Genomic DNA, 27,616 nt, shown 5'->3' on the forward strand with positions numbered 1-27,616 from the left:
CGACTGAAATGACATATTGATCCATGGTTCTGATTGAATTGTGAGCTTGTAATTACACTCTGACTCTTACCAAATGTAGTAATAACTATCCGAGAAAATACAAAAGAACCACTTGGCTTTAGAATACCCAGAAGACTAGTACTCTTGTAGGACTCAAATATATTTTAAAAAACAAACATTCACCGAGAACACATAGAGGTATACATGCATGCATAAGTGAGGCGTTTGTGTCTGCAGTCCTTGATAAATATTGTGCCCAATTAAACAGCTTGGACTGAAAAGGAGTGGATCAACAGCATCAGGTAATTTATTTTGTGAGATGAAAGCAGTAACCTCTGACCTTCTGTTGACAAATGAAAAAGAAGGAACTGTGATTTATGGAATAAACGAGGAAATGATCCTGTCCTTTTGAACAGAGATGCTTTTCCGCATCCCACCCTGCAGCTCCCCCAACACTATCAGCTCAGCCCGTATTACATAAACCAACCTACACACACACACACACACACACACACACACACACACACACACACACACACACACACACACACACACACACACACACACACACACACACACACACACACACACACACACACACACACACACACAGTATTGAGCTTTTCAGGCATTTCTCAGAGAAGCTTTGTGACTCCTCCTTCGTCACCTGACCGGATGCAGCACCATAAAAGGACAGTCGGTGGTGAGGCAGTCTTAAAGAGGCAGCTCCATATCAACAGTACTAAGCTGCTCTACTGTAGCCTTAACTAACTGCAAGAGGGGGGTGAGGAAGCGGGTCTTAAAAGTATCTCTCTAGCATCTTAGCAGCATCCACTTTCCTTGCCTACAAGCCGATAACGAAAGGAATACATATTTGATATGATATTTGAGCATGATAGATACTCATCAGTTTTGCACTAAAAGCCAACCGAACCTGCCGGTGAGCCTCCATGATGCTCTCTCAATAGTGCAGACGCAGAAAACAAAATCTACATGGCTAAGACTCCTATTAATAGGCCTCAGTGGCAGAGAACAGCTGCTCCACTACACACACCAAACACAGCATCTCCAACTGATGGAATGATGAGAGAAGCATGAGAGCAAAATGAGGAGCGGAGGGAGATGAGGAACACAAGATGGCAAGAGTGGGAGATTGCATCAGAGCTGCATGGCTACGGAACAGTGTTTGGCATAGATTTTGTACATGCATAAAAAAACAAAAGCAGAAAGAAAGAGCTATGAAATGGAGTGCAAGCAGAGGGTTAAGAGATGAGCTGGAAACCAACGAGGGTGAAAGCTCCTGATAAAACATGATGGAAAGGCGCTGTTGGTCCACGACAGACACCATAACTAAAGAGAAACAAAGCTAAGACGCCTTATGTGTGGGCAGAAATGCGATGACTAGAGGGGGCATTATTGAAGCATGGTGCTGAACAGAAGGGGGAGTAAAAATAGAGAGATGCCGAGAAAACAACAAAGTTCTTATTTGTCCATCAGTGCATGGGAATGCAACAAAAACCCTGTGTAATAATTACCCATTCACCTTGTCACAGAGAGCAATGCGTATGAAATCAATGTGCCTGCTGAGTGTGCATCATCACCATTGTGCTCAATGCCTGGATAGTGTAAAATAGTAGAGCAGAGAGAGAGAGAGAGAAAAAAACAAAGACACAAATTAAAAAGGGAATGAAAAAGACAGGATGAAAAACAGAGAAGCGAGGAGAGAGATAGAGTCAGAGCAGTCTGTAGGGATGCAGGCGGGGGAGGAATGTGGTTTCCATGGCAACCCGAGGAAGGCTGAGCTCTGGGTGTCCGTTCCAGCTCTGCACTGCACCGGCCCTCGCCTCTCATCCGCCTTGCATTCTCTCTCTCTCCAGCCTCCCCCACTATATCTTTCTCTCTACTACACCCCCCACCCCTTCAATCCCTCCCTCCCTGCGACTCCTTAGCTCCCTCACCTCCCTCCTTCATGTGAAAGAGGAAGTCGCACTCGCACACGCACAGCAGAGTCAACCTGCGCTGTCACTGTATCCTTGTGCCGACATTATCATACGAACATTTTGAATCCATGCGCTTACAGCGTGCATCTCCCTCTCTTTGACCTCCTCCAAGCCCCCTGATCCCCCCACCCCCACCCCCCATTGCACTAGTTCCGGGCTCAGCTGAAAAGCCAACGCCTGAGGCCACTGTGCTGCCATGTGCCGCTGGCTGTGTTGTAATGGGGAAGGCATGTGAACACAAGGGCTTTAATAACACTGAGAAACACCGCTAGCCTATGAGACATATCTCTATCATGACTGTCGCACATATAAGGAGCAGGTTGACCAAAACTCTTTGAAATTGTATGACATTTAGCAAAATACGCCGATTCACTTTCTTGCAACGAGTTAAATGAGAAGCTCGATACCACTCATGTGTCCGAGTTCATTAAGATGCTAGAGCCAGCCAGGGGTTAGCTTAGCTTAGCATACAGACAAACAACAACATCTGGTTAAAGCATCTTTAAGAATTACCAATTAAAACATTCTTTCTGGTTTGTTTATCACAAACTAAAAACTAATAAAATAGCACATAATCGATCATAAACCACACATTGTAGTTCTTACACAAGAAAGAGATTTAATGTGTTAATTTGTCAGTTTAGAGGTGCTAATGTTATGGTTTGTGTCTTTAGACAGAGCCAAGTTAGCACAACATAGTCAGTGAGAGCAACACCATGGTAAACATAAACCAATACATTAGGATTAAGGTGTTTTACAGCTGCAGGTAAAGAGAGTGATGACAAAATATTTACAAAATGTCTGGACCATTACTGTCCTAAATACTATTAATGACTGTGATCTGCATGAGCATAATAGATGCAAATTATGATTGTAGGAGTTGAAATGCTGAAGAGAAAATTAATTAAATATATTTTTTGCATGAAATATTAACATCACAATAAACAACACATTACATCCATTCAAACCGATCAAACAAATACGCAAAAATGAATTCTCCTTGGACAAACTCCTTCGACTGCTATGTGATTTATCGGTCACGTCTCCACATCAATCCAATGTTGCAAAGGTCATCAACCTTTATGAACCGTAACAGATGTTTCATGTTGCTGGGGCACTTTTGTGACGCCTCACTAAACTGTCATGGTGAATGCGTAATCATCACATCGTCAGGTTCATTAGTATCTGCTTCTCTTAGCAGCAGCTGCCTTTTCTGAAGCCTGTTTAGAGCCACTGAGGAGAAGTTGTGTTCAGGAAACCACTCGGAATCTCCTTTTGGCTTTGCTTTACTGACCTTTGGCACTTCGACATGAGATAGAGTCACCAAGCCAGAAACTCGCTCCACTTTGTGAGAGCTCCTCCTGCTGGTCACTTGCACCAGAGACACACCATCCTCTTCCTCCTGGGCCTGTGGGACAGAATGATCAGGACATGCTGCTGGATATCAAAGATTACAATCATCACCAACATCTTTTAAGCCATATTTGGGGAAATCTGCTCATTTACCTTCTTTTTTTAATCGTGTAGCAAACAGAATATTTTCACATCCAGTTGGTTGAGTCTTTAAAAAGGTGCAATATCGCAGATACATGGCATTAATCGAGCAGCAAACAACTATTGTTTACATCAAGAAATGGTGGACTGACGTCAACCTGAGCAGAGAATGAAGTTGCCCTCCCTCTTTGTTGTTATCAAAGCTTCTGCTTGCTTTATTGACATTGCCGGGTCGGCTTTGCGTGCTTTCCGTGCATGTTGGTGCAGGTGAGCGAGCCCCACTGGCCATAGCTCACGGCTGCTGCTCATATGGCGGTTACAGCCGTCCTGACCGAAGCCGTTGTCCCGGGAGCATAGCACCCACCCTCCGCTTCCCCCTGAGATTAATACCGTTAGCTCTGACTTAGTCCACACTGACTGTGCAGTTATACACAGAGTCTACAGGACCTGAAATTCATTGAGACCGTTCCCAGTAAAAGACCACACAAAACCTCAACGGATATTTAGAGCCAGCCATTACTGGTTCAAAGTTTTTTTTTTTTAAGTTACAGCAAAACATTTCTTCAAACGCAAAGATGCCCCCTCTCTCTCAGCCGATACCTCCAGTTAAGATGAAAGCCGCTCAACTTGAAAAGACAAATCACTGCAACGGACTGGTTTTTGCAAAAACACACAGCACAATGTTCTTTCGTTGTTGCACTGGTATGGATCAGGTATACACTACCGTTCAAAAGTTTGGGGTCACTTAGAAATGTCTTTATTTTTCAAAGAAAAGCAGTTTTTTCAAAAAAGATAACATTAATCAAAAATACACACTATACATTGTTAATGTGGTAAATGACTATTCTAGGTGGAAACGTCTGGTTTCTAATGAAATATCTCCATAGGTGTATAGAGGCCCATTTCCATCAACTATCACTCCAGTGTTCTAATGGTACATTGTGTTTGCTAATCGCCTTAGAAGACTAATGTCTGATTAGAAAACCCTTGTGCAATTATGTTAGCACAGCTGAAAACAGTTATGCTGGTGATATAAACTATACAACTGGCCTTCCTTTGAGCTTGAAGTTTGAAGAACAAAATTAATACTTCAAATATTAATCATTATTTCTAACCTTGTCAATGTCTTGACTATATTTTATATTCAATTTTCAATTCATTTGATAAATAAAAGTGAGTTTTCATGGAAGGCACGAAATTGTCTGACCCCAAACTTTTGAACGGTAGTGTATGTGTTTATTTAATAGATGTTAAGGGAGTTTCTCTCTGACGGCTCCATTCCCATATGGCAGCGCTGACCGGCAGGTCAACACGGCCAGAGCCAGGGCTGCCCGCTTCGTAGAGCAGTGGCAACTCAGCCCTTTGCACTGTGCACACACACACACACACTTACTAAATTGTGCAGACACATTTGAAATGAGTCCATCAATTAATAATTTGAAGTCATACAATATTTAAAATGTATGAAATGTTTCAGTTTCTTCTTGGCTATTACTTTGGTCGTTAATCCAGGATTATTACACAAGAAAAAAGGTTTTTACAATGAAAACACTAATAACTTTCCGATTCTGAAATCAACTAGACGACAAAAAAACAGCTTCTTCCCTTACGGGTTCTTTCATTTCTTTTCCACAGGAGCTATTCCCCACTCTCACCTGCTACTCTGCACCAAATCAGGGAATTTGCAGACTTATTTAGTTTCCATCCCATCCTCCACTCAGGTGACAACATGGCTGGAATACTAATGAGCACTTCACTGGGTGTCCATTAAGCAGCTCTCTCTCCCTCTCACACGTCCCGTTCTCTCTCCAGGACTGTGCCTGGGCCCCACAAGCAGCTGGGATCCAGAGAGGAAAGGATGTGGGATCGGATCCGGAGCCATGCTGCACTGAATTAGAAGCTCGACAGGGTGGATCACAGCATACACCAAGAGGAGCTTAGGATGGCAGAATAAAGTTCAAACCACTGTCATATGTTTTCTTTCCTATGGGAGTGACAGATGATGAACATCTGGCACTGCAATTGACTTTAGACGTTTCAGCATTAAAGAAGTGCACTGACCTATATTTAGTATCTTACTTTCCTGTCTACACGGGAAGAAGGAATATATCACGTTGTGTGTTGACGTCTGCTGCGTGTCCTGCATTGTATCAAATATATGACTAGTTTTATAATACAACGTACACTGGAGGGGATGATGGAGCTGAAAGAACATGACAGATTATAATTTGACAAATGACATTAAACAAAATCTGTTCCCTCGCACAGCTCTGGGATCAGATCGTCACGGATCAATAAAACATGTATAGATAAATGGTTACATTTATTAGCAATGAATGAATAACTTTAGGAATAAGGTGATGGATACATGGTAAAAAATGCTAAAAGCTGTTTAAAATAATCAGTTTCTGCCACTCCACGTTGTTGTGCAAATGCAAACAGACTGACCCAAGCAGTGATGATTTAATTGTGTAAAGGTATTTGACCAAGAATATATAACAGTATTTAACTTGTTTATATATATTAACAGTGTATAATAATAACACCAATAATCCTTTCTGTCGAAAACTCTCACTTGTCGAGCTGTACATGTTTAGGAGCAGTCATGGACGAGACAACTCCATTTAATACAGTCTAGTAAATGACGAGTGTATTGTAGTTCCTCTGTTCAACTGACCATACATAATCCAGTTCAGACTTAGCACATCAATTTCAAAAACATATTGACATTAAGTGATTGATGGTTGAATGGAGGGGCTGCTAAGCACGAAGGAATAATGTTAGATTAAAAGTTCTTATCTCATGTGAGGACTGAATTGTGTACTTTCAATATCACCTTTATATTATAGGCACTGAAAACACTTGCATAAGTGCACAAATCTATTTTTATGAGCTCCATATGAAATCCAGTATGGATCCCATTAAGCCAACCCAGAGGGTCGCTCAGTCCAATCCACAAACCTCCTGCTCCGTGTTTAGCCCCATTCACAGAAAAGTGCTTTAGAGAGGAGAGTCCTGACAGTACCGAATGCTAACTGGTTATTAGTGACTAATAACTCATAAGAAGGTCACAAATGACCAAACAGATTTGACACAATGCATTGGAACATTCCCACTTCATTGGTTTCACTCATATACATTCAATGCACTCATATTTTTCAGGTTCTGGTTCGACCAAAACTGATTCAAACTTTTCCTGACCTTTGAACGTAAACAAAGAAAACCCCATGGGGTGTCATGGTGGCCCCCTGGTCGAGGACCATATAACCGCAGGGGGGCGGGGGCGAAGACCTGCGTTTCTCCCCATGTTCCATGTCAGTCTCTCTTTAGGAAATATTACCTTGATGATCGAAAGCTAAACGTGTGATATTTGAGATTTGTCCTATGAGATTTGTGTGTGTTTTTTTTGCATATGGTTAGCTTCTTCTGCTAACCAACCTTTAGAGACTCAATCAGCGTGCTGCATGTTTCTAGATACATTTCAGATCACTGAAGAGCTTTTGTGAACATTACAACAGAAAAATGCTTTAAAACCAGTTTCTAGTGGCTCCTTCCACTTTTCTGAGTTAACACTGAATGGTTGTCTTCCAACACTACCAAGACTCAAACTCTCTAAAGGAAAGGTATGAATCAGAAATAACAGTATGTTTTAACGGAACTGATAATATCATTATATTAATAAACTATTGCACACTTTCACGCCTGTAAATAAATTGAATTCAGTCCAGTACTCTCAGTTGTATTGAGCACATTAACCAGTCGCATTACAATTCTTCTCTTTGTGATAGCAAATGAAACATTTAGCATTACAAAATCGCCTGTTGCTTGTCTCGTTATGGAACACGGGTTTTTGAGGCTTCTGCAGGCCCAGATAATTTGATTAAATTAGTCTGATGTTTCAATGGAAGAATCCAATGTATAGTTTAAAAGGGATCAAAGTGGCCATTGTGCCTTAACCCTTGTGTTGCCTTAGGGTCATTTGTTGAATCAATATACACCTCTCCCCTTAGGATTAATTTGACCCCATTCAATGTTTAATGTCGGTGTTCTTTCGGTAGTCAACAAACAAACATAAAGTGCCTCACACTTAAACTTGGAAAACAATATTAATTCTAATAATTTTCTGGAGGTTTTAATTGCTGGCGTCAAATTGAACCCAAAGGGTAAAATATGTTAGTAAATATAAAGGTAACAGGAGGGTGAAACATTGAATATTGATTCGGGTCAAAATGACCCTAAGGCAACACAAGGGTTAAATTCAGTTCTAAAATGACATTCTAAAATGTTTTAAATTGAAATCAGGATTTTGTTTTTTTGTTTTGTTTTCAGAATTAATGTAAATGAATGCGTGTGCCCACGTACTGCATGTAGACTAACGCTGCATGACTGAGTGCAGTCAAATAACCAGACGCACACAAATTAAGCAGAAGCTATAGCGTTTGTCTAATCTCTGCTCTAAAGCAGGCCGGAGATCATTCAGGTCACGAGCTATAGAAGTCGCCAAAGATCAATTTCATTAACATTTTGGTATAGCTGTAGGAAGGTTATTAGGCAATATTAAATCATGTTAGTGACATGAAGTCAGGTGTTCCTACCCATCTGAAGACTATTAGATCAGTGACGTGGAACTACAAACTAAATTATCCATATGTTTTAACCATTGTGTGATATCCTCAGTTTACGGCTGAATATGGTTTAAAATTACACAAAATTTGAGCTTTGCTTCCTTCTCTTCAATTGTTGTGTTTTGTGTCTTATATTGATAATATTCTAAATAGCCATGTGACTGCAAACATTTGTTATAATGAAAGAACTGACACTGATAAACAAATGCTAATCATTGCTCTTTTGACTCCGTCTAATTTCCTCTTTTCCCTTCTCCCCATGGGTGCCCTCCTCTAACTTCCCCCCGCCTGACACTCACTCACCGTGTTGCAGTCAGACCAACAGCCGTGACTCATGACAATATTTTCCCGACGAAGGCGTGCGTGGGACACAGGTAGTGACACGACATTCGGCTGCATGTGTGACACTAGATACAATGTAAACATCGTGCATATTTTCTCCAATCTATAGCGTGAAAAAGGAAAATTACCTCCAACGCATCCTTCCTGCCGTCTTCTTTCACAACACTTTGTCCTGTGTTCAGTTGCAAGGTCACCTCGTAACACTCTTGAATATCTGTGAGAAAAAGAAAAAACAATATACATATATATATAATGAGCTTATTTATTCTTTACAAATGGATGTTTGCACTTTTTTTCTACTCTGTAATATTTATTTCTGTTCATATGCTCGCAGCCTTCTAAAGTACACTGTTTTGGCTGAATAGAAGAATCCAGCGATCAATCATGGACACATTGGGAGATGTTTTCCTCAGCGGTGCACTGGGTGAACATGTGGGGGTGAGAGTCGTCTGTTTACGTGGAAGTTATGTCTCCACATTTGCAAGTGCTCTTTTTATCTTGTTTCTGAACTCGATGACTCAGCTAGTGACTGAGTAAATCATCAACTCAGTGTCTACGAGGCCCACGTTATAATACTTCATGTTAACTAAACAACATGCATCATTTCTCTACCTTTTGATTATTTTACTTCAACATCGTTGTCAATCAAATACACTAAAGGGCATTTCCAGTCAATTTGCTTTAAAGCTCCATTTTTAGGGCGAGGGTACATGAGATTCTCCACATGTTGAATACATGGAGACACTGCCCCCTAGTTGAGCACTGGGCAATTCATACCCTGGGACATGCTTTGAGTCGAGTGCATTTGAAAGGGAAATGTCACATTATGGGACGTAAGACGACGCTTGAAATTGGATGTGCAGAATGTGACTTTCATGAACATTTTTAATAACACACCATATTATAAATCTATGGGTGTAAAAGCAAAACAATTGCTCTGTGAGGCTGCACTGTTGTTGAGCTAAATGCGAACGTCAGCATGCTTACAAAGACAATCATAACATGCCGGTGTTTGTTTAGCAGGTATACGGTTTACCATGTACACCGTCTCAGTTTAGTACTCTATTAAAGTACCACAAACACTTTGGGAAGAACACTATTAGCGCTTACATATCAGCGTGTCTTTTGAAGTTTTGCATTTCTTTTCCGACTCATCTCTGTTCCCTCCCTTCTCTTCTCATCTTCACTCATCAACTCCAGGCTCATTGTACGCCCATGTCCTGTGGTCACCTATTGAGTGGCAGTCGTTTGATGGGAACGCACTGGGACAGATTTTCTGATGTCACACACAGGACTGGTTACTGCACTGTTGACATAAAGAGGTTGCTGGAGAGTTCCTCAACTTCCCAAAGTTCAATGTTAGGACAAGGTGTCCTCCACAACACATTTTAGATGGACAAAAAAACAAGAAAACATAATAAATAAAAATATATATATTTATTATTCAATTACTTTGAACCTTTTGTTGAAGCAGACTCAAAGAAAGTTGTGTTATCTATGTGTGTATGTATGTGAATGTCTGAGAGATAAGATTCAGTACGTCCCAACAAGATACTGTGAGAACAAAAGTGTAAATTTGGACCATGTGACTCATCACTGTGTCTGAATGTGGAGGAGTGAAGCCATGTGTGGGTAGAGGAGCTTGATGCCCAGCTGACTAAAGAACACACACACACACACCCCCACACACACACACACACACACACACACACACACACACACACACACACACACACACACACACACACACACACACACACACACACACACACACACACACACACCTTTTCAAGATGCCCAAAATATCTGTATTAAGTTCAAGTGGTTTTGTTTATCTGCAGTTTATTTTACATATGTTCTTCCAATATTCAATCTTCTTTTAGGTCTGGATGAAAAAAATATTTGTCTCATACGCTGCAAAGAAAAATGCTCCACTATGTCAGTGAGCATTTAGTGTACAGTGAGTTTATCACAGCTAATAAATGGTAAGGTTGATGGCTATGAAACCAAAACAATTATATCTAAAGCTGAGGTGAATTGTAGAACCAGGGCATAATTCTCTGAGGGTTCAGCCCTGCGAGCAACACCGTAAACATATATTGAGTCATTCGACTCATTGTCCCGATGAAATAACCTGGTTAGTTATTCTTTAAGTCTTGAGAATGTTGCATCTGCTACGCAAGTCTTGAAAGATTTTCTCTTCAGCTGCATCCCGGACACCTGGCTTGCTTTCACACATCTAACGCTTCTAATTACATCGTTTGCATCTATTCCTGGCCGAGGTACAAAATAGAAAAATTGCTCAATCAGGTCTTGAAGTGTTTTGGGATCCAGATTCGCAGTCACAAAAAAGTAGAGAGATTTTTAGTTTGTGACTTTCCAAAAAAAACTGTTCAACTCGTCCAACCCTCACAGACCACGTACATTCCAGTCCATAGAACAAAATACATCATCCAAGCCAGAAGTCTCATTCACAGGACTTACTCCCAGATAACTTTTTGATCTAGGGACTATTTTAGGATGGCCTGGTCAGAGCTCTAAGCCACTTCGTTAGTCATAGGGCTCCTGTACCTTCTCTCTGTCATGCAAAGCCTCTGCATGCAGATCAGTGTGGTTGTGTGGTGCTATAGGGCCTCTCCTATTTGTCATGTACCTATGCAATTGGACTGAAGTCATCTCTGTGTTGCCTGCTTGGGTGAATCATACAACAACAACAACAACAACAAAAAAGATAGTGCCCCTGGTTCTTTACATGATGATGAGCAAGCCACAGCTCACGAGAATAACACATTCGCAGAAAACTAGGTCACAATTTCAAGGCAGGGCAAACAATTCCTTCCCTTGCGATTGCCTAGATAAAAAATATTCCCCAGACATTGAGGGTCTTCTGTAATTTAACGATGCGTCTGTCTGTATGTGTGCCCCAACTCCCTGTAGCCCCCCCCCATGCCTCCCACTGCATGTTTGTATGCTGGAACAAAGAGGTGGACGCACAGTTAAGGCAACCTTTGTTCGTGACTGTGCAACCATGCAGACATCCAATCAAGTGGCCGGTCCTGAACCTTCCCACACGGCATCAAAGCCACAAATCTTGCCCGCAAAACGTTCTTGTTTCGTACATTTTTGTCAGAGCCCAAAAAGTTTACAGCATGGTCGGCTCCGCTCAGAAAGCACTGCACAAAAGCAACACAAAATGTGCCGGACCAAGTTGCTTCACATGGCTCTGAGCATGCCAAGGCAAACACAACCAGAGAGGATAAGCGAATGAGTAATGTTTATACAGGACTGTATTCCTATTAGTGCTGTGAACCGGCTGCTCCTCCGCTCTGCCTTCCCTGATGAGAACCACATGTTCACCGGAGCCCTGCACCTGAGACACACCGACCACACGCCTCCTCTGCCTCGATCTAACCTCACACTCCGCGCAGACGACCCGGAGGGCCAGGAGAGTCGAGGCATGGCGGCCGAGAGCAGTTTATTTTCCCGTCAGGCTCAGCGGCCCTGACCGAACATTCTTCGTGAGGAATGTTTGGAATCTTCATTTAGAAAGCAAATTCTCTCAGAGTCGTCGTCTCTTAGCTAAACAACAAGATATATTACATCTAATGTCAATAGTTATCAGATAAAAATTGTTCTCAGCATTACACTATTATATATTATTTTTCAACGATTCATATTTAGGGACATGAATATTGCTTAATGCAATTGTTCAATAAAATGAATGAAAACAGTGCCAATACATGGAGATATTGACAAGTTTCAAATGTGTTTTTCAGAGACAGACACTAGTAGAAATCCCTTCGGCGATACAAGGAAACCAGTGATTTGCTCAAGGACACTTCAGCATGACTGGTAGTTCGATGTGACCTGTGGCATTGTTGACGATCCTGGGCTCAGTCTTACAGCTACAGTGGTGATAGCAAAGGAAACTAGATGACCTAATGAATCCGTCGGTGCCAACGATATCATGTGAGCTTGTCGGGAAGCAGGCTGAATGAAATTAGGCTACATTTTGGCAAAGGAAAACTGACATTTTCAAAAGGGTCCCTTGACCTCTTACCTCAAGATATGAATGAAAATGGGATCTTAAAGTACCCAATAGTCTCCCCTTTACAGAAATGCCCACTTTCAGTCTGGGTCCAAAACCAAGCAGTTTTCTGCATTCTGTATAAATGTGTTATTTTCATCTCTTCTCCATATAACACCTTGTGTGTGTATGCCTCTGCCAACATGTTGCAGTTTACATCCATGTCTGTCCAAAATGACATCAATTCTTAATGTTATCCCATTAGATACTTGTGTAAATTGTCATAATTAGTAAATGAAATGTGTGACCTTTGACCATAACTTTCAGACATTTCTGCCAAATCGCACATCCTGATACATTGTGTTCACGAGAATGATCAGTGAACTTGTCCTTTGACCTCCAAAATCACTTAACCCTTGTGTCCTGAAGAACCTTGTGAAAATAATGGTGCAATTGGTGCACATAGTGAACATAAAAGTATTGTATGGATGCAAAAAGAAATTCTTTAAACTGTTGCTTTTAGCTGAGTGACAGAGTGATTTTAGGTAAGTAAATAACTGAACTATAATGCTTACAATGTAAATGCTAGCAGGCTAATGTTTAGCAGGTCCATGTGTAGTGACTGTCATGTTCATCTTAGTTCAACGTGCTAAGATCTGATAATGAGTATTAACCCAAAGCCCAGCTAAGGCTGATGAGACTGCTAATAGTTTTGTAGGTATTTGGCCAAAAACTAAATGTTTTGATAAATTAAAGCTGACCTGATAACGCTGCTAGATGATCAACACATTTATTCCCATTTATGTTTGTTCCACATTTCGTGTCAATCTTAGTAGTGAAGCGAGCCACCTTGCAATCCCTCGAGCCAGATCCACTGCTAGCGTGGCTAAAAACATCTGTGGACACTTAAAGGACATCCATGTCTGCAAAAACCCCAATTCCAGAAGCAATCGTGATTTATGCTGTGTTATCATTCTAAGCGTGTGTGTATAATTTACTAAATATATGGTCTATCAATGATGCCATTTATTTTAAAGGAAACAATTAACAGTTTAGAACAAGAGTTGGTCATCTTAACAAACTAAAAATAGTAAGCAAGATTGTTATTTAATTATCTAACCGGGAAAAAAATGTTTTGCCAGAGCACGAGAATATTTCATTTGTCAATATCTGAAGATAATTTCAACAAATATAACACCATGTTTTTGAAGGATCTTAACAACCCTAGTTTTAAAGAACAAAACACATATCTATACATGTTTTTGATTAGAGATATCAGTGATGATTACTGATTAATGTAAATGATTAATATCCTGATGAGAAAGGTCTAAGGTTTACAGTGGATTATTGGATACTAAGGTCAAACAAAGATGCACCAGTTGTGTCTTCCTGATTGCCAAACGAAGGCTGCTTATCTTTGCTGCATTTGAAGAAGCTTTTGAGATGAGACTTGTTGGGCCGCTGAGCCATATTTGGTCTTGAAAGATGGATTTGAACAATGGGATAAAACAAATGTGTCCCTCCCACTGGCTTAAAAAATGGTTCTAAGCATTAGACAAACAAGGGCAAGCATCATTATAACATGTCTGTGGTAATTAGAAGGACCACTCATCTGTTGGTTAAACTGAAGTAATGTGCTTTATCTGCTTTAAAAATAACTCAGATTAACATTGTCACATTACACATAATAATAGTGACTCTCCAGTGTCTCATTAGAAGCTGTACACACTTCAGAATGCTTTTAGGAATAGTTATACAAATTTAGTCAGCAGCAACTTTAGTAGATTACTATAGCCTTGAGGTAATGGAGGAATTGACTTTCAGTTTTTCAATCATTAATAACATACATTCATGAGAAAAATGGTACAAAAGAGGCCTTTTTGTCATTCAAGGGAAGAATTGTGCTTTCACAGTGTGACAAGTGTGAGTTTATAACAACTCAGTCTATAGATAGACTGTGTTGCGGTGGGCTTTATTGGGATTTCATTACAATGTGAGTATGTTACAGAGGAAACCTTTGTGAGGCAGACTGAAAGGCCTCTTTCATAAGACTTAATTGGACAAAATTAAGACCCAGTTAACTTCCCGTACAAATTAATACAACCTGACTGTCTACATCTTGTGTCTACCTGAAGCCAATCATATGACAACATAAATCAGACTATATAAGCTACCCTTAACCAACCTAAGTGTAGAAAACCATAACAAAAATAAGTTGGTAACTCTCTCTCTGACCCAGAGAAAGGAGGGTGTGCGAACAGGAATTTTATTTTAGAAACTGCACATTGAGAAAACTCTAAATGTAATTTAAGCGAACGGTCAGAGTTTTGAAAAACTCCCTTCTGGGAAACAAGCTGTTTTACAGTGTTTTTCTTACCAAGAAGGGCATGGAACAGCTGACTACCCAAGATGGAAGAGACTTTGCCCACACTGTTCTTCAGGGCCTGCTCCTCTGGACTGGTCAGGTTGGCCTGGTAGCATCTGAGCAGCCCCACTGCTCGCTCTGTGTCTGTCTCACAAAATAAATACATCACTCAGAACAACAGCAGCAAAGAACCTACACATGTTGGCATTCATTGTTGATGGGGTTTATTATTATCATCACGAACTTGTGTTAGAATTAGTATGTTTTGTATTGGACCTAAACGTCAGTTAATCCAAGGATAGAAAATGAAAATTGGATGGGATACCACCTCCGCCTCCTCCTCCCACTTGCGATTATTCCTTTACTACTATTCCAGAGATGATTTTTCTGATTGATCATTTGCTTGAAAGAAAATTGGGAGAAGTAGAATTGCCCTTGGTGACTTCCTATAATATATTGTTTTCTTGAACCGACAGTCCAAAACATTAAAATATTCAGATTAATGATTATACAGATGAAGCAGTACCCATTGAATTTGTGTCATTTCGACTCAAAATATTAAAAGTATATACATACACACACATTTCTGCCAATCCACTAATTTGCTAATTATCTATCAAATGTAGGCCTATGGATAATGACAGATTGTTATACAATCAAAGAATGCAGCAATCCTACAAATGTAAACGGCTCCTCGAAGATTAAATACCATTATATATGAAAGCTTCAACCATCACAGACCGAAGTGTCTGAGCAAATATGGGATTTTACATCAAATATAAAAAATAATAATAATTTAAATGTGACTTAAAGTCAAATGCAGCACTGGATCTTGTTACATTGCCCCTGCAGAGCACATTAGAGTTATGTTATCTTGCATCACGAATGTACAGCTGGTTGTTGAACCTGGTGGGTGGTGAGGAAAACAGCTCAGAGATGATGCACACCACGGAGGTAAAGCTACAACTTCACAGTTCCCTACCTGATCCTGAACATGTTGATCGAGAAGAAAAATCTCAACAGTAAATTTCTGCCCAGAAGTTCCAAAAGTCTCCAGTTACAGTATTTTGTATTTGTTTTCCTTTTCGCAAGGGATTATACCTGAGGTTATTTAGCCAGTCAAAAGTTGTGCAAAAACTTCCCTGAGAGCGCTGACGTCAACCTAAAGTCTCCCTCACGCGTTAGTTTACGTTAACGGAACTCACCGTATTTATGTACCATGGTATGGCCACCTCCAAAAATAGACATGTAAATAACGGTTTTGAAAGGTTTTTTTTAAGGAGAAGAAATATATAATTATAGTTATAGTCCCGGGTAGTTATCCAACCGTAACTGTCGCGAATTCCTTCACAAACGAGTGAGATGTTGAGTTTAAAAGCCAGTCGGGAGACACTCCCCGTTGGTCTGCGGTGCACTCCCACGCGCAGGGTTAAGATGAGACCAGAGGAGACGGTTTAGCTACTTCATGTTAACTTTCCAGAAGTTTTGGGGCAAACGGCCACGCAGCGTGACATGTTCCTCCTCCCCTCACTCACACGCTCAAACACACACACGTACACACACACACACGTACACACACACACACACACACACACACACACACACACACACACACACACACACACACACACACACACACACACACACACACACACCTCCTCTGAAAAAGTCCCTGTGGCTCTCAGCCTCATTGAGACAGTTTAATGTTAATACACTACCTCAGTTTAGATTATCTATAGCATGACATCTTCATCCGTTAATATCTCAAGAGAAACATCTTATTCAGGGTTAACCTACATTTTTCACTGATCTGCCTCAATGAGCCTCTTCTCCAAATGCTTGCGTCGTGTGCCATCTAGTGGTGCCGTTGGACAGGTTCAAGGAGAGCTAGCTTACAGCGTAATGTGAAGGGAACTCAAATACATTGTTAAAGTCTTTTGAGACTCCAGAGGGAGCTATTACAACTCTAAAACATTGTCTCAAGTGAGCCAGAGTCCGTTTGTGTTGAGGACTACAAGTTTGGACATGACCAAAAATGCTGGGGGTGTGGAGTTAGACCGCTGAGCCCGCTCTTCATCTCGGATGGAGGCGAGCAGCTAAAGGTGACGTTAGCTGCTCGCTTAACGGCGAATCGAATCTCCGAACTGTCGGCGGGCGAGTTGCACCATGGGTAATGTAGGCGCCATGCCTTTGGCAAGGAAGAACTACATCTCTGATTATGCTGCATCGATTTTGATTTGTTTTTTATTATCCATTGTTAGTCATAATATTGCTGGTCTGAGGAAACAGAGAGTGATTTTCTTTTAAACATTGATGTCACTATGTATCATCACAGTGATGATACTCGGATATTTTACTCAAGTAAAGTACAAATGCCACAATGTAAAAGTACTCCAATACAAGTCAAAGTGTTGCTTTAAATACGTACCCTAGTATAACTATTATCAGCTAAATGTAAAAAGAAGAAAGAAAGTAATAGTCCCTACACATTGTTCAGGTAAAATGTGCTCTGTAATGTATTTCTCTATTTTTAGTGAAAAGGCAGAGTGCAGAAATATTTGACCGTTCTTTCATTTGTTTAAAAAATATGGAATCATAAAATAAAGAAACAAAAATATGTATGAAGTTGAGGATAAATTACACAGACACAGGACAGTGTAGAAAATATTCATTGTGCTTTTGGCTCAGTTTACAGCATATACACGTCTTTCCAGCTGTGATCAAATCAGACAGCAGTAGCAACAGAAGAATGATTAATACACAGTTAAATCTATAAAACAGAAACAAAAGATCATTTTTTATTGGCTTAAGAGTACAGTTTATGGTTAGCTATATTAACTTGCTTTCTTCCTGGTTGAGGTCCAAACCATTGTGGCGGTGCAGAAAAGGATCTATGTCAGTTTTGTGCCAGAAAAGGTCAAACAAACTACCCGGTGGATAAGAAGGGAGACAGTTCTTTCTCGTTCCAGGTTGAAGTATTGTTTCTTTGCCTGTCTGTCCCTGTATAGAGTCCAAAAAACCCCGATAAAAACAGACAAATGAATACTTTTTAATTGCTATAGATTTGTTTATGGTTGATAAATAATGTTCTAATAATTTATCGATCAGTTGTAAACGATTAATAAGAACAACATTTGGGTAACCAGGTTGTAATTTTTTTAATTTTGCTTTCATTTTGGGAATGATGCCATTATATTCCTTATCCATTGATTCATTTACATTTATTTGTCACTGTCTACAAAACTTTGTTTGTAAATATTTTAATCATTCAACTCTTCCTTTTTAATGTTTGGAAACAATAATGTAAATGTTGACAAATTGTTAATAAATTGATGATCCATGTAAGTGGTATAACGTTCAAAGTCAAAAAAAAATGTTTTACAACCTGGCAATCCAACATGTGATATTGATATTAATGTATTTAACACTTAATCGAGCCATAGTTACAGCTCTTGTCCATTAGCTTGCATTCTAACATTTTCTAAAGAAGAATACAGACAAACATTTTTAAAGTTAATTTTGCTATCATCGTTGCATTAACCCGTTATTAACTTCAAGTCAAACCCAAAGGATAGATTAGATTAATATACAGGAAGTCTTTTTTAAGTATCATTATTGTCATTAAAGTAACTAGTACTGAAACAATTAGTCGGTTAATAAAGTTACCACATCAACATAAAATGTTACTAATAATCATAATCAATTAAGTCATTTTTCAAGCAAAAAGGCCCAAACTTTTCCTGGTTGCAGTTTTGTTGATTTTCATTTGATTTTTATGATACTGACATGAAAATATTTTGGTTTGGGACAGCAAATTTGAAGAATTTACCACGGAATTTGGGAAATGTTGACTTCATAGATTTAAGAATTATAGATCAGTGGTTCTCAAACTGCGCGTTACAGGTGGGGTTCAAGGGGAAATGCAGATTTTTTTAAATTTCAAGACCTTTATTGAGAACTTCACATATTACAAATGACACCGACATTAAAACTAAGTAATTCATAAATAAAGAGCGTACTGCCTGTACTTTAGTGTAAATGTTTACATTACGGCGTTAACAGGTTACGCTGCGCTTGCATGACAGCCAAGATTTTTTGAGTTCGGCTTTCCTGCTGTTGTCCTATAAAACAAGAGCTCAACATTGAGCATTAATTGAGAGTGCCCGTGTCAAGCCTGCAACATGGTTTTAAAAAGGAGATGTAGTGGAAAGCTCATTGCAGCGTATAATAATGATACAACGTGATGACTCACACATACCTGCACTGGTTTTGTTTTGCAAAGGTTGCACATAATTGTTTTGAAAAGATATGCAGTGAACAACTCAGTAAAACTCATTATTGCCAAATATTTGAACTTGTTTTGTCTTAGTTTTTCACAGGTTGCACTTAATTGTTATTATCTTAAAAAGATATTCATTGCAAAACAGGTTAATTGCTGACAAAATAAGCTATTCTTGTGCTCAATATTTGTTCTTTTTTGCACAGATAGAACTGTATTTGTATTCTAATAAAGTGATTGAAAACATATTAGTTTTTGGTCTGATTGAGCAATCTGGTTTAATTGAAAGTGATTGCAAAATATTAGGAGTCCCAAAAAGTTGTTATTTCAATACAAATTCAGCATTGACCATTTTGTTAAAATATTGTTGGGGCGGTGGGGCCTAAACATCTTTCTTCTTCCGAATTGGGGCGCGACAAAAAAAGTTTGAAAACGACTGGCATGGATCAATAATAAAAATAATCATTAGTTGCAACCCTGATGTTAACATATTGAAATGGTCCCGTACCTTTTCTGTCACTGGAACGTGTTTTCCTGTAAGAAACAGTGACGTGGATGAGTCAGTCTATCCACTTCCATCAACATTTACTGAAGACTCAAATGTGTGCGCTGCTTACCACTTCAAGATGAAGAGTCCCGTCATTATCAGAATCGATACAATGTCCACTGTAATCCATATTATTTTGTAAGTAAGAGGCACCTGTGACACACAAACCTGCGGTGTTACTGAAACAACCAGAAAGGGAAGCAAAGCGCTCGCTCCTGTTCGTGCAGCTGTGTGCATTGCTCACCATGACCCAGTGAGGCTCTTCCATCTCTTTGAGAAGGTGGCAGGAGTTGGTGGTAACAGAGCTGGCGCCCGCACACCACAGCAGAGAGAAGAGCCAACCCTCATTAACCACCCACAGGTTCACCGAAACCCTCCTGCTCCGATGGCCGCTGGCAGATACAAACATTTGTTGAGATTACAATGTAGGTGAATGAAGACAGAAGTATACGGTGTCTATGGAAAGCAGGACAGTAATGATGTTTGTATGCAGGTCTGTATCTGCATATGTCTTATGTTTGTAAGTATGAACGTCTACGTGCATGCTAATGTACATACGCTCCTGTGGGTTTTGTCTTTTTTTCCTTTGCATTTCATCTCTATTTGGTGTCATAAATATTATCATGCTTTCCTTATTTTTGCATTGGTTTAAAAAACATAATCAATAGAATCTATAAAACATATAAAAACCATACAGTATTTCCGTTTGCATGGATGGACAGGGATAAGAAGATACATACTTAGGTGCACACACCCACCCTGCCATCACAAGCATCATGATCCCTAACCAGACACCCATGTATCCCATACAACATTTCATTATGATTAAATGCATGTGATTAAAGATAAGATTACATGTTTATGTACAAACAGTGCTAACCTGTGCCGTCCAGTGATTACATTTTATGTAGTTCACTTTCTCTGTTGCTGCACTGCGTTTCATTTTTATCCTTCTTGAGACATTTTTAATGGTTTGTTCCTTCTTTAGACATTTTTAATGGTTTGTTTGCTCATCCACGGAGCACCACTCCTGGGTTGCTATTATTTGATTCCCTGGAGGCCGATCCAGCGCCTCTATAGTCAGCGCCAGCACCGTGTCTTAGCATGCCGCGCACACACTTCTAATTAGCACACGGCTCTGCATGTCTCCTGGCACCGCCATACAGATATAATCGGTGTGTTTAGTTACCTTCGCATTCGCGGAAGGTTATGTTTTGATCGCTGTGTATTTGTATGCATGCGTGTTATTCGCATAAGTCAAAAAGTATTAAACCGAATCGCATGAAATTTGGTGGGATGATTGGTTATTATCCGGTGACCATTTGATTAGATTCTGGGATCGATCGGGTCAAAGGTCAAAGTCAAGGTCATGAAAAGGTCAACATCTTATTTTTACCATAGAGCGGTCAATTTGAATCCAATTGGCATGCAACTAATGCCAAACTGTTCATAATTCAATGCCCAATCTTGTGATATGTGAAGGTATGCGCTCTACCGAGTGCCCGTTCTAGTTTCACGTGTTTCCCTTTACCTGATTTCTTCTGAACTAAACTTGCTGTATTTCACATTCAGGTGTTCCCCCCCTTCATTAACCATAACATGTTCGTTGTCATAGATCTGTGTGAAGCCTGGAGCAGTCTTATTTACATATTCTCTTTCTGCTGGAGGAAGCCAGAGGACCTGGAAAAAGAAAGAATAACACCATAACAAAATATGCCTTATCATAAGCTATCTGAAGTGTATTTTACTGTAACTAAATATATCAGACGTACCAGGCTTGGCTCAATGCCAGAACTCAAGATGGTGTTGACTGTGTCCACTGTGTCATTTTCCTGGTTGGAGCTATATAGGTCAAATAGCACTGAGATGTTGTGCTGCCCGGCGAGGTGAAGGAGCTGGAGCAAGGAGGGAATGGTCTGATTTCTGGCGGTTTCCACCTCCTCTTCCGAGAGCTTGGACACTGAACTGTAAGGATCTGTCTAGAAAACCAGACCACATTTCCTGTAACAGTGGCATGCAGCATGATAGCACATCCATGTTTGTGAGTCAGTGTGTGGACAGGTACGTGTCAAAGCTCAACCCTCACCTTTAGGAACCATTCACCTGCATTCAGACTCTGTAATTCCTCCCAGGTCAGGTTGCTGCTGTGGCTGAATTCTTTATTGGGAAACGTCTCTTTGACATTTGTCGTTCGCAGCAAGAACCCAGAGTTATTGTCATGCATTAGGAAGGGAATTCTGTCTTTACTGGGTTAGAAAGCGGAAACAAATATCCTCTGTGAAGCCGAAACAATCCAAATTGAAAGGTGCATTACGCAATTTGTAACCCGAATTTACTCCTCTGTGGAGGAAGGATCAGAGAGAAGTAACTGATCATAGACCTTTCCCCTACGAGGATGTTGTCACTCAAAGTCACCCCTTTTTCCAATTCCTGTATATGTACAATCAGCTGGTGAGGATGCTGAATATCTGTCTGTCTCTTGCAGCTGCAGCATCAAGTCTTTAAGGATTATATTGTGGCAATATTTAGGATTCTCATTTCATGTCAGCCAGACATGGGGTGTGTTCCAATACCCACACTACCAACATATTTATTATGCCAGAAAGACACATTCAGTACATCCCAATACATAGTATATCAAATATATAGGATGCCAAAAATAAGAATGCTTTTCTGGTTGTTCTGACCGACAATCCTCGGTAGGGTCAAATGTTATGACAACGTAAAAAAGTTCCAATGGATTCAGTTTTAATTTCAACCAGAAAAGTCTGTGCTACATTTAGAGAAGCCAAAAGAATAAAGCGTGACAGATTTAGCAACAGTAACTAACGGTCAGTGCGTGCGATAGGTCTGTAAAGGTCACGTACCTGAGCTGTACGTCTGTCTCAAAGGCTGTCACTCCGCACGCGATGCTCCTGTTAAATGACATCATGGTGTTTTCCGGGGCCAGCTGAGCACAGTGAGGACAGATGGGTGAGACAAACTAGCCCAAAGCTAATTGAAAACACACACAGCCATGTTAAGCTGTGCTTATTGGGGACCCCAGAAGCAAACTAGCAAACTAACGAGGACAGTGCAGCATATCGATGGACAACATGTAAAACCATTTCTATTGGACTGGCTTACAAATTATTCGTTTGAAATTTTGGTTAATAACTTATTTGCTTTCAATCCCTTGAAAGGACACATCACTCAGGCCACCACATTTATTGATGAAGCTGGTCATTAGTTTCTATAAGAACTTACGATTCCTGGTATTCCTGTTTTTTAAAAACATTTTTGTTATCATGTTTACTATCCCTTAACCCTGTGTCCCTGTCAGTTATATGTTACCTGACTGCAAAACAAAGTTTCCCCTTGAGCACAATAAAGTTAAAGTTGAAAAGCAAAGTTGAAAAAGAAGTTGAAAAGAAGAACAACACAATGCGAGGTGGATCACCTGTGTACCTTTTAGGGTATCGTCAAGTAAAACAGGATGCTCACCATGGGTGCGCCGCGGTGACCAAAAAGCTTTGGCTTTTCAGGTAATTTGGTCCGCTCTATCAGACAAGGGGACTGGATGTACAGGGGACACAGGAAGATGGCTGCTGACAGTATCACAAATATCACTGCAATCAGGAACTTAGACCCTGGTGAGAACAAACGTCAAACAATAAGATCATTCTCTTCAGCTGTTTACACTGTGGTGAGTCTGAAGAGAGGTCTGTACAGAAGGCACTTATAGTGGGAGTAAATAACCAACATTGTTTGTTCTGTGGTTGTATGAAGAATATCTTTCATCAGTTCTTTTATCCTTTTTCCCTCGCAGATATTGACACATGAATAGTTCTGTTCACTTATACTTATAACTTGGTAAAGCAATAGCCATTTGTTAAAATACATATGTGATATCATGTGAAGCTGATTATCAAAGTGTGCTTTTAAATGACATCTGATTACATACATGTCTCCTCAGCCATGTGGAAGCCCTGGAAGACAAACAAGCTCAGCAGGGTCAACGCTGCAACGGCACCCAACTGCAAGAAAGGAGCTGTGGCCTGCCAGGAGGCCGACACACATATCAGAAACACACAAGGTACACAACACAATTAAACACACACACAAAAACAGACATTTACTCTCTCAGCATCGTTCCCAAAAACTAGCCTCACTTGTACCTGCAGTGACAAAGGAACAGTCGGCAATTCTTTTGGCCACTTGAAGCAAATTCCTGTGACTCCAAAAGTGATGAATATCACACCAAAAAATAAGAAGATCTGTGTCGAGAAAACGTACAAATAGCACACTCAACAATTTGAACAATATATATAGATTATATATATATAGATTATGCATATTTTGGGGTAGAGGGTTGGGTGGTTAAATGTGTACCTGGTGTAGCCAGTGTAAGTTGAGCGGCTCCCCTAAGGCAACTTGGACCAATGCAAAGAGCTGTAATGAACAGGACGGAATTATGAAACTATTACTACTATGTTTGAAGAATGATTTAAGCATCCATAATATCTGGTTATATATAGTACATGGTAAACAAAAGCTATCTTATGTTTGTTATTTAGCTACTTCATGCCAGTAATCAACCCCTTCTATAATATTCTGCAGTCACTTCATCTTAAACATCACAGAAGCAACTTACTCACCAGCAGCAGAACACAGTAGCTGGTTAGCACAGCAGAAATGATAATCAGCACCATGAACCAATTCACCCATCGTTTCAGATTTGCGAAGCCTTTCCTGATAATAGAACAAAAGAGGGCAGCACAGGGTCAGCGGAATGAAGGTCACGAAAGAAGAAAGAATGGAAAGAAAAGAAAGGAATCTGGGCTTTTGTGAGAGATCCAACGCGGCTCATTTGTCTGCATGTTTGGGATCACTCACCAGTTAACATCGTCTCGGTCATTGAACGTAACCAGACAGATGTACATCCAGCACAAGGAGAGCAGGGAGACCACGCTCACAACCGAGAACCAACAGAGAGCACGCTAAAAAGAGAAATATTATTCAATTGCTGATACTTAAAAGCATTTTAGGGTTAAAATAATAATACAAATATGTTGTATGCTGTGTGAAAGTGAAAGTATGTGTGTGTGTGTGTGTGTGTATTCCAAAGGGAGAGAATACAATGCTGGTTTTGTGCACAAACAATCCATTTATGCTCTTTCACCATCACCATCACACTTCTCCACCCTCTTATTTTTGTACACAATTATAGGTCCCTCTCACCCCCCTTTATAAGCCTCTTCCATATGAATCCAAAACAAGCCTGCTAGGGCCTGCATGTTCACTTATTTTTCTTAGCAGACAATTTTGATCATTATCATCATTATCATCATTATCGTCATTATCATCATCATTCCATTTACATTACATCACATTTGAATATCTGATTAGCTTTCGCTAGAAAATGGTATTCAGTTAAATTTAAAATGCATTTAAAACACGTGCTTCGTGTATCAAAACTGTTCATTGGATATGTTTTAGAGTTCAGTCCGGTGGAATGCTAATCCCCGATTACAGGGATTTGTAAAAGTTATGCTCAGTGAAAGCACAAGGAACCCGGAGACTGAAATAGATAATAGAGAGCTGTTTGAAGGACATTAAAATACCAAAGACGTATCTCCCTGATGGTCATATTAGAATATTTATATTTTAAAACTTCAACAAATACTCACTTTTCTCCTCGGTATACTCGAGTGCTTCCAGTGGCAGCTATATAAGCCCCTGCTGCAAACTCTGCCACAGCTATCGTCTGGAGACATCGCTTCTCCTCCTCATTCACAAGGTAGTTAAGTGCAGCTCCTGCTCAGCACAACCTGGACACCTGATACAGCCTGAAGGATGGAAGGAGCCCAGAAAGAGCTTTCTCTGGATGCCGAGGAGAGGCCCGACCGCATTCACCCCTTCAAACCTATGAAGGAGAAGAAAAGAGGACTGTGACAGAAAGCAAACTAGGGAGGGGGTATCAAGGCAATCCCTGCTCAATACGCCTCTCAATGGAGCCTGTGTGCAGAATGGGGTATCGCCACTGGCAGCACTCACAATGGCCAGCACCATGGGGTATTGAGAGTTTAGTGCACAGGCCGGCATCACAGTGATGTCACAGTATTGGAGCCTTGTCAACACAAACATCCACAGTGACAAGCACCATCCATGCACAGAGAGGGGGTGGAGGAAATAAACTGTCCGTGAGTAAAGAACAAACATTACTTACAGAGTGAAGGACACTCTTTGGACATAGATAGTGACTTCATAAATGTTTAGTTTAAAGTAGTTTAGATAGGAACCTCCATGTTGATATGCAGCCTAATAATCGTGCAAAGCAAGATGCTATAGAACATGTTGGGGCCTATGATCCAACAGTTGAGGCAGTTTACAGTCACCTCTTCTTTGTCACCCACCAAAGAGGTTGCTGTTGTGAAAAAGGTGTAACACGACCAACGGTTTCTTGTTTGACTTGATTTGACTTGAGGTTTTGCCAGCTATCTTCCCACATGAGTGCTCAAAGCCTGAGCCTTGAACAGATCAAATAGGTAAAGCTGAGACAAAACTTGACAATCACATTCCAGTCATATGTTTTCTTTAAAGTATAGGAAAAAAACTACCTTTTAGCATTAAGTAATATTTGTATCTAAAGAAACAAAGAGCTTATCCTCTAATGCGTGCATGTTTGCACAAGCCCACAGGTGCAAGTGTCACTGATGTGCAACACAATGTACCTGGTTTTACTGCATTTTTTCAAGAGAGTTTTACATCTCAGCTGAATATTGAGTAATAACTGTAAAGCATGTGACATCAACCAATATTTAAATGGAAACGTCCCACTTACAATCAAAGAACAATGAAATACTTCTTCACGGTAGAGTGCCTGAACAGTGTCATTTGTATGTCCTTGTCAAGCACACAAGATGAAAGACCTCACTGAGATAATCCCACTTGTTGCATAAGCACACTTACTAAGAAGTGTAATTTCATATAACTATAAAATAAAGGCCCAGCTCTGGTCCCTGCACAGAGACACACCGTGCAAATCCACACGGACACTTTTGTGTTTTAAATTGACTCTGGTTGGCCACTTAAACTGTAACTAGTCAGTGCAATTAAAAACTGATGAGAGATAAAAGTATTCAATCAAATATTCTTTAAATGAGTGATGTTAATGCCAGGATAAACACATGGAGGAAATCGCCAACACACCTCACACTCACCGTCAACAAGAAAACATGCTGCTCTGCTGGGACTTTTAACCTGCAACTTTCCTTTTCAGTTTCCGTCTTTAGTTTGTAATCCAGAAAGTCAATTTCACACGCTCTCAGCGCTTTCAATAACAGCAACGTAATCAAAGATACTTTTTGTCTCCACTTTAACAGAAATATGGACTAACAGAACTGTAAAATCATCTCAACCTTCTACATCACTTAAGATCCACACACTCACATGTTGTTTATTGTCTGTTCTTTTAGTTGTTATCTCTCTTGTAATTGTATCTTTATTTCACAGCAGGAATAGAGGTTCAAACCAGTTTATTTCTATCTATTTCCAAAAACAAATGAGACTCACCATTAATCACACTGTGCTGTTAAATTCCTCTGCACTGTCACTGAAACACAGTCGGTGGGAAAACCACTTTGTCGGCCTCCCCTCTACTTGTCTGGCATCCTTTTCACTTCAGTGTGAGTCCGTGAACTGAATGAGAATGGTCCCACATGAATGGGTGAAGGGATGAAGGGGTGTAGCCCAAACAGAAAGGGAGGATTCAAACAGCTCAAATCGGCTTCAGAGAGAAACGTGTAGCTTAAAAAAAGGAAAACTGAACGTGTACACTAACAACTAGTCAAGACAGATAATTTGGCTCCTCAAGGTCACACATTCTATAACACCACATAATTTGTTCATGGTCATATGAGAAGCCCTGGGTTATCCGAGGTATGTTGAACTCCTTT

At 40.2% G+C, this 27,616-nt stretch overlaps 2 protein-coding genes and 1 long non-coding RNA gene across 4 annotated transcripts in view; 1 reads left to right on the top strand and 2 right to left on the bottom strand.

Moving 5' to 3' along the window:
* dlg3 (discs, large homolog 3 (Drosophila)) overlaps positions 1 to 16,303 on the bottom strand; it is a 74,620-nt gene extending 58,317 nt beyond the window's left edge. For both annotated transcript variants that reach the window (XM_056438752.1, XM_056438750.1), the window contains exons 1-4: positions 16,059 to 16,303; positions 14,866 to 14,997; positions 8,590 to 8,675; positions 3,295 to 3,408 (exon numbers count right to left, since the gene is read on the bottom strand). In XM_056438752.1, coding sequence (XP_056294727.1) covers positions 3,295 to 3,408; positions 8,590 to 8,675; positions 14,866 to 14,997; positions 16,059 to 16,101 — 375 coding nt within the window. In that variant the 5' untranslated portion in view covers positions 16,102 to 16,303. The remainder of the gene's footprint in view (positions 1 to 3,294; positions 3,409 to 8,589; positions 8,676 to 14,865; positions 14,998 to 16,058) is intronic.
* LOC130209233 (uncharacterized) lies at positions 4,823 to 5,560 on the top strand. The gene is made up of 2 exons (XR_008834572.1): positions 4,823 to 5,215; positions 5,307 to 5,560. It is a non-coding gene; the product is annotated as an uncharacterized LOC130209233 (long non-coding RNA).
* Positions 16,304 to 17,506: 1,203 nt separating the features above from the next.
* On the bottom strand, positions 17,507 to 27,314 carry gdpd2 (glycerophosphodiester phosphodiesterase domain containing 2). Its single transcript, XM_056440256.1, has 16 exons — positions 27,234 to 27,314; positions 25,349 to 25,584; positions 24,555 to 24,658; positions 24,317 to 24,410; positions 24,051 to 24,110; positions 23,837 to 23,935; positions 23,623 to 23,716; positions 23,163 to 23,308; positions 22,547 to 22,629; positions 21,766 to 21,925; positions 21,452 to 21,658; positions 21,211 to 21,359; positions 19,924 to 20,071; positions 19,750 to 19,832; positions 19,641 to 19,666; positions 17,507 to 17,853 (listed from the first exon to the last, which is right to left on the bottom strand). Exons 2-16 carry the CDS (start codon positions 25,433 to 25,435, stop codon positions 17,780 to 17,782), a joined length of 1,614 nt encoding a protein of 537 aa, XP_056296231.1. The 5' UTR covers positions 25,436 to 25,584; positions 27,234 to 27,314; the 3' UTR covers positions 17,507 to 17,779.
* Positions 27,315 to 27,616: the final 302 nt, after the last annotated feature.

This window comes from Pseudoliparis swirei, chromosome 19, assembly GCF_029220125.1.
Source record: "Pseudoliparis swirei isolate HS2019 ecotype Mariana Trench chromosome 19, NWPU_hadal_v1, whole genome shotgun sequence".
NCBI classification, from domain to species: Eukaryota; Metazoa; Chordata; class Actinopteri; order Perciformes; family Liparidae; genus Pseudoliparis; species Pseudoliparis swirei.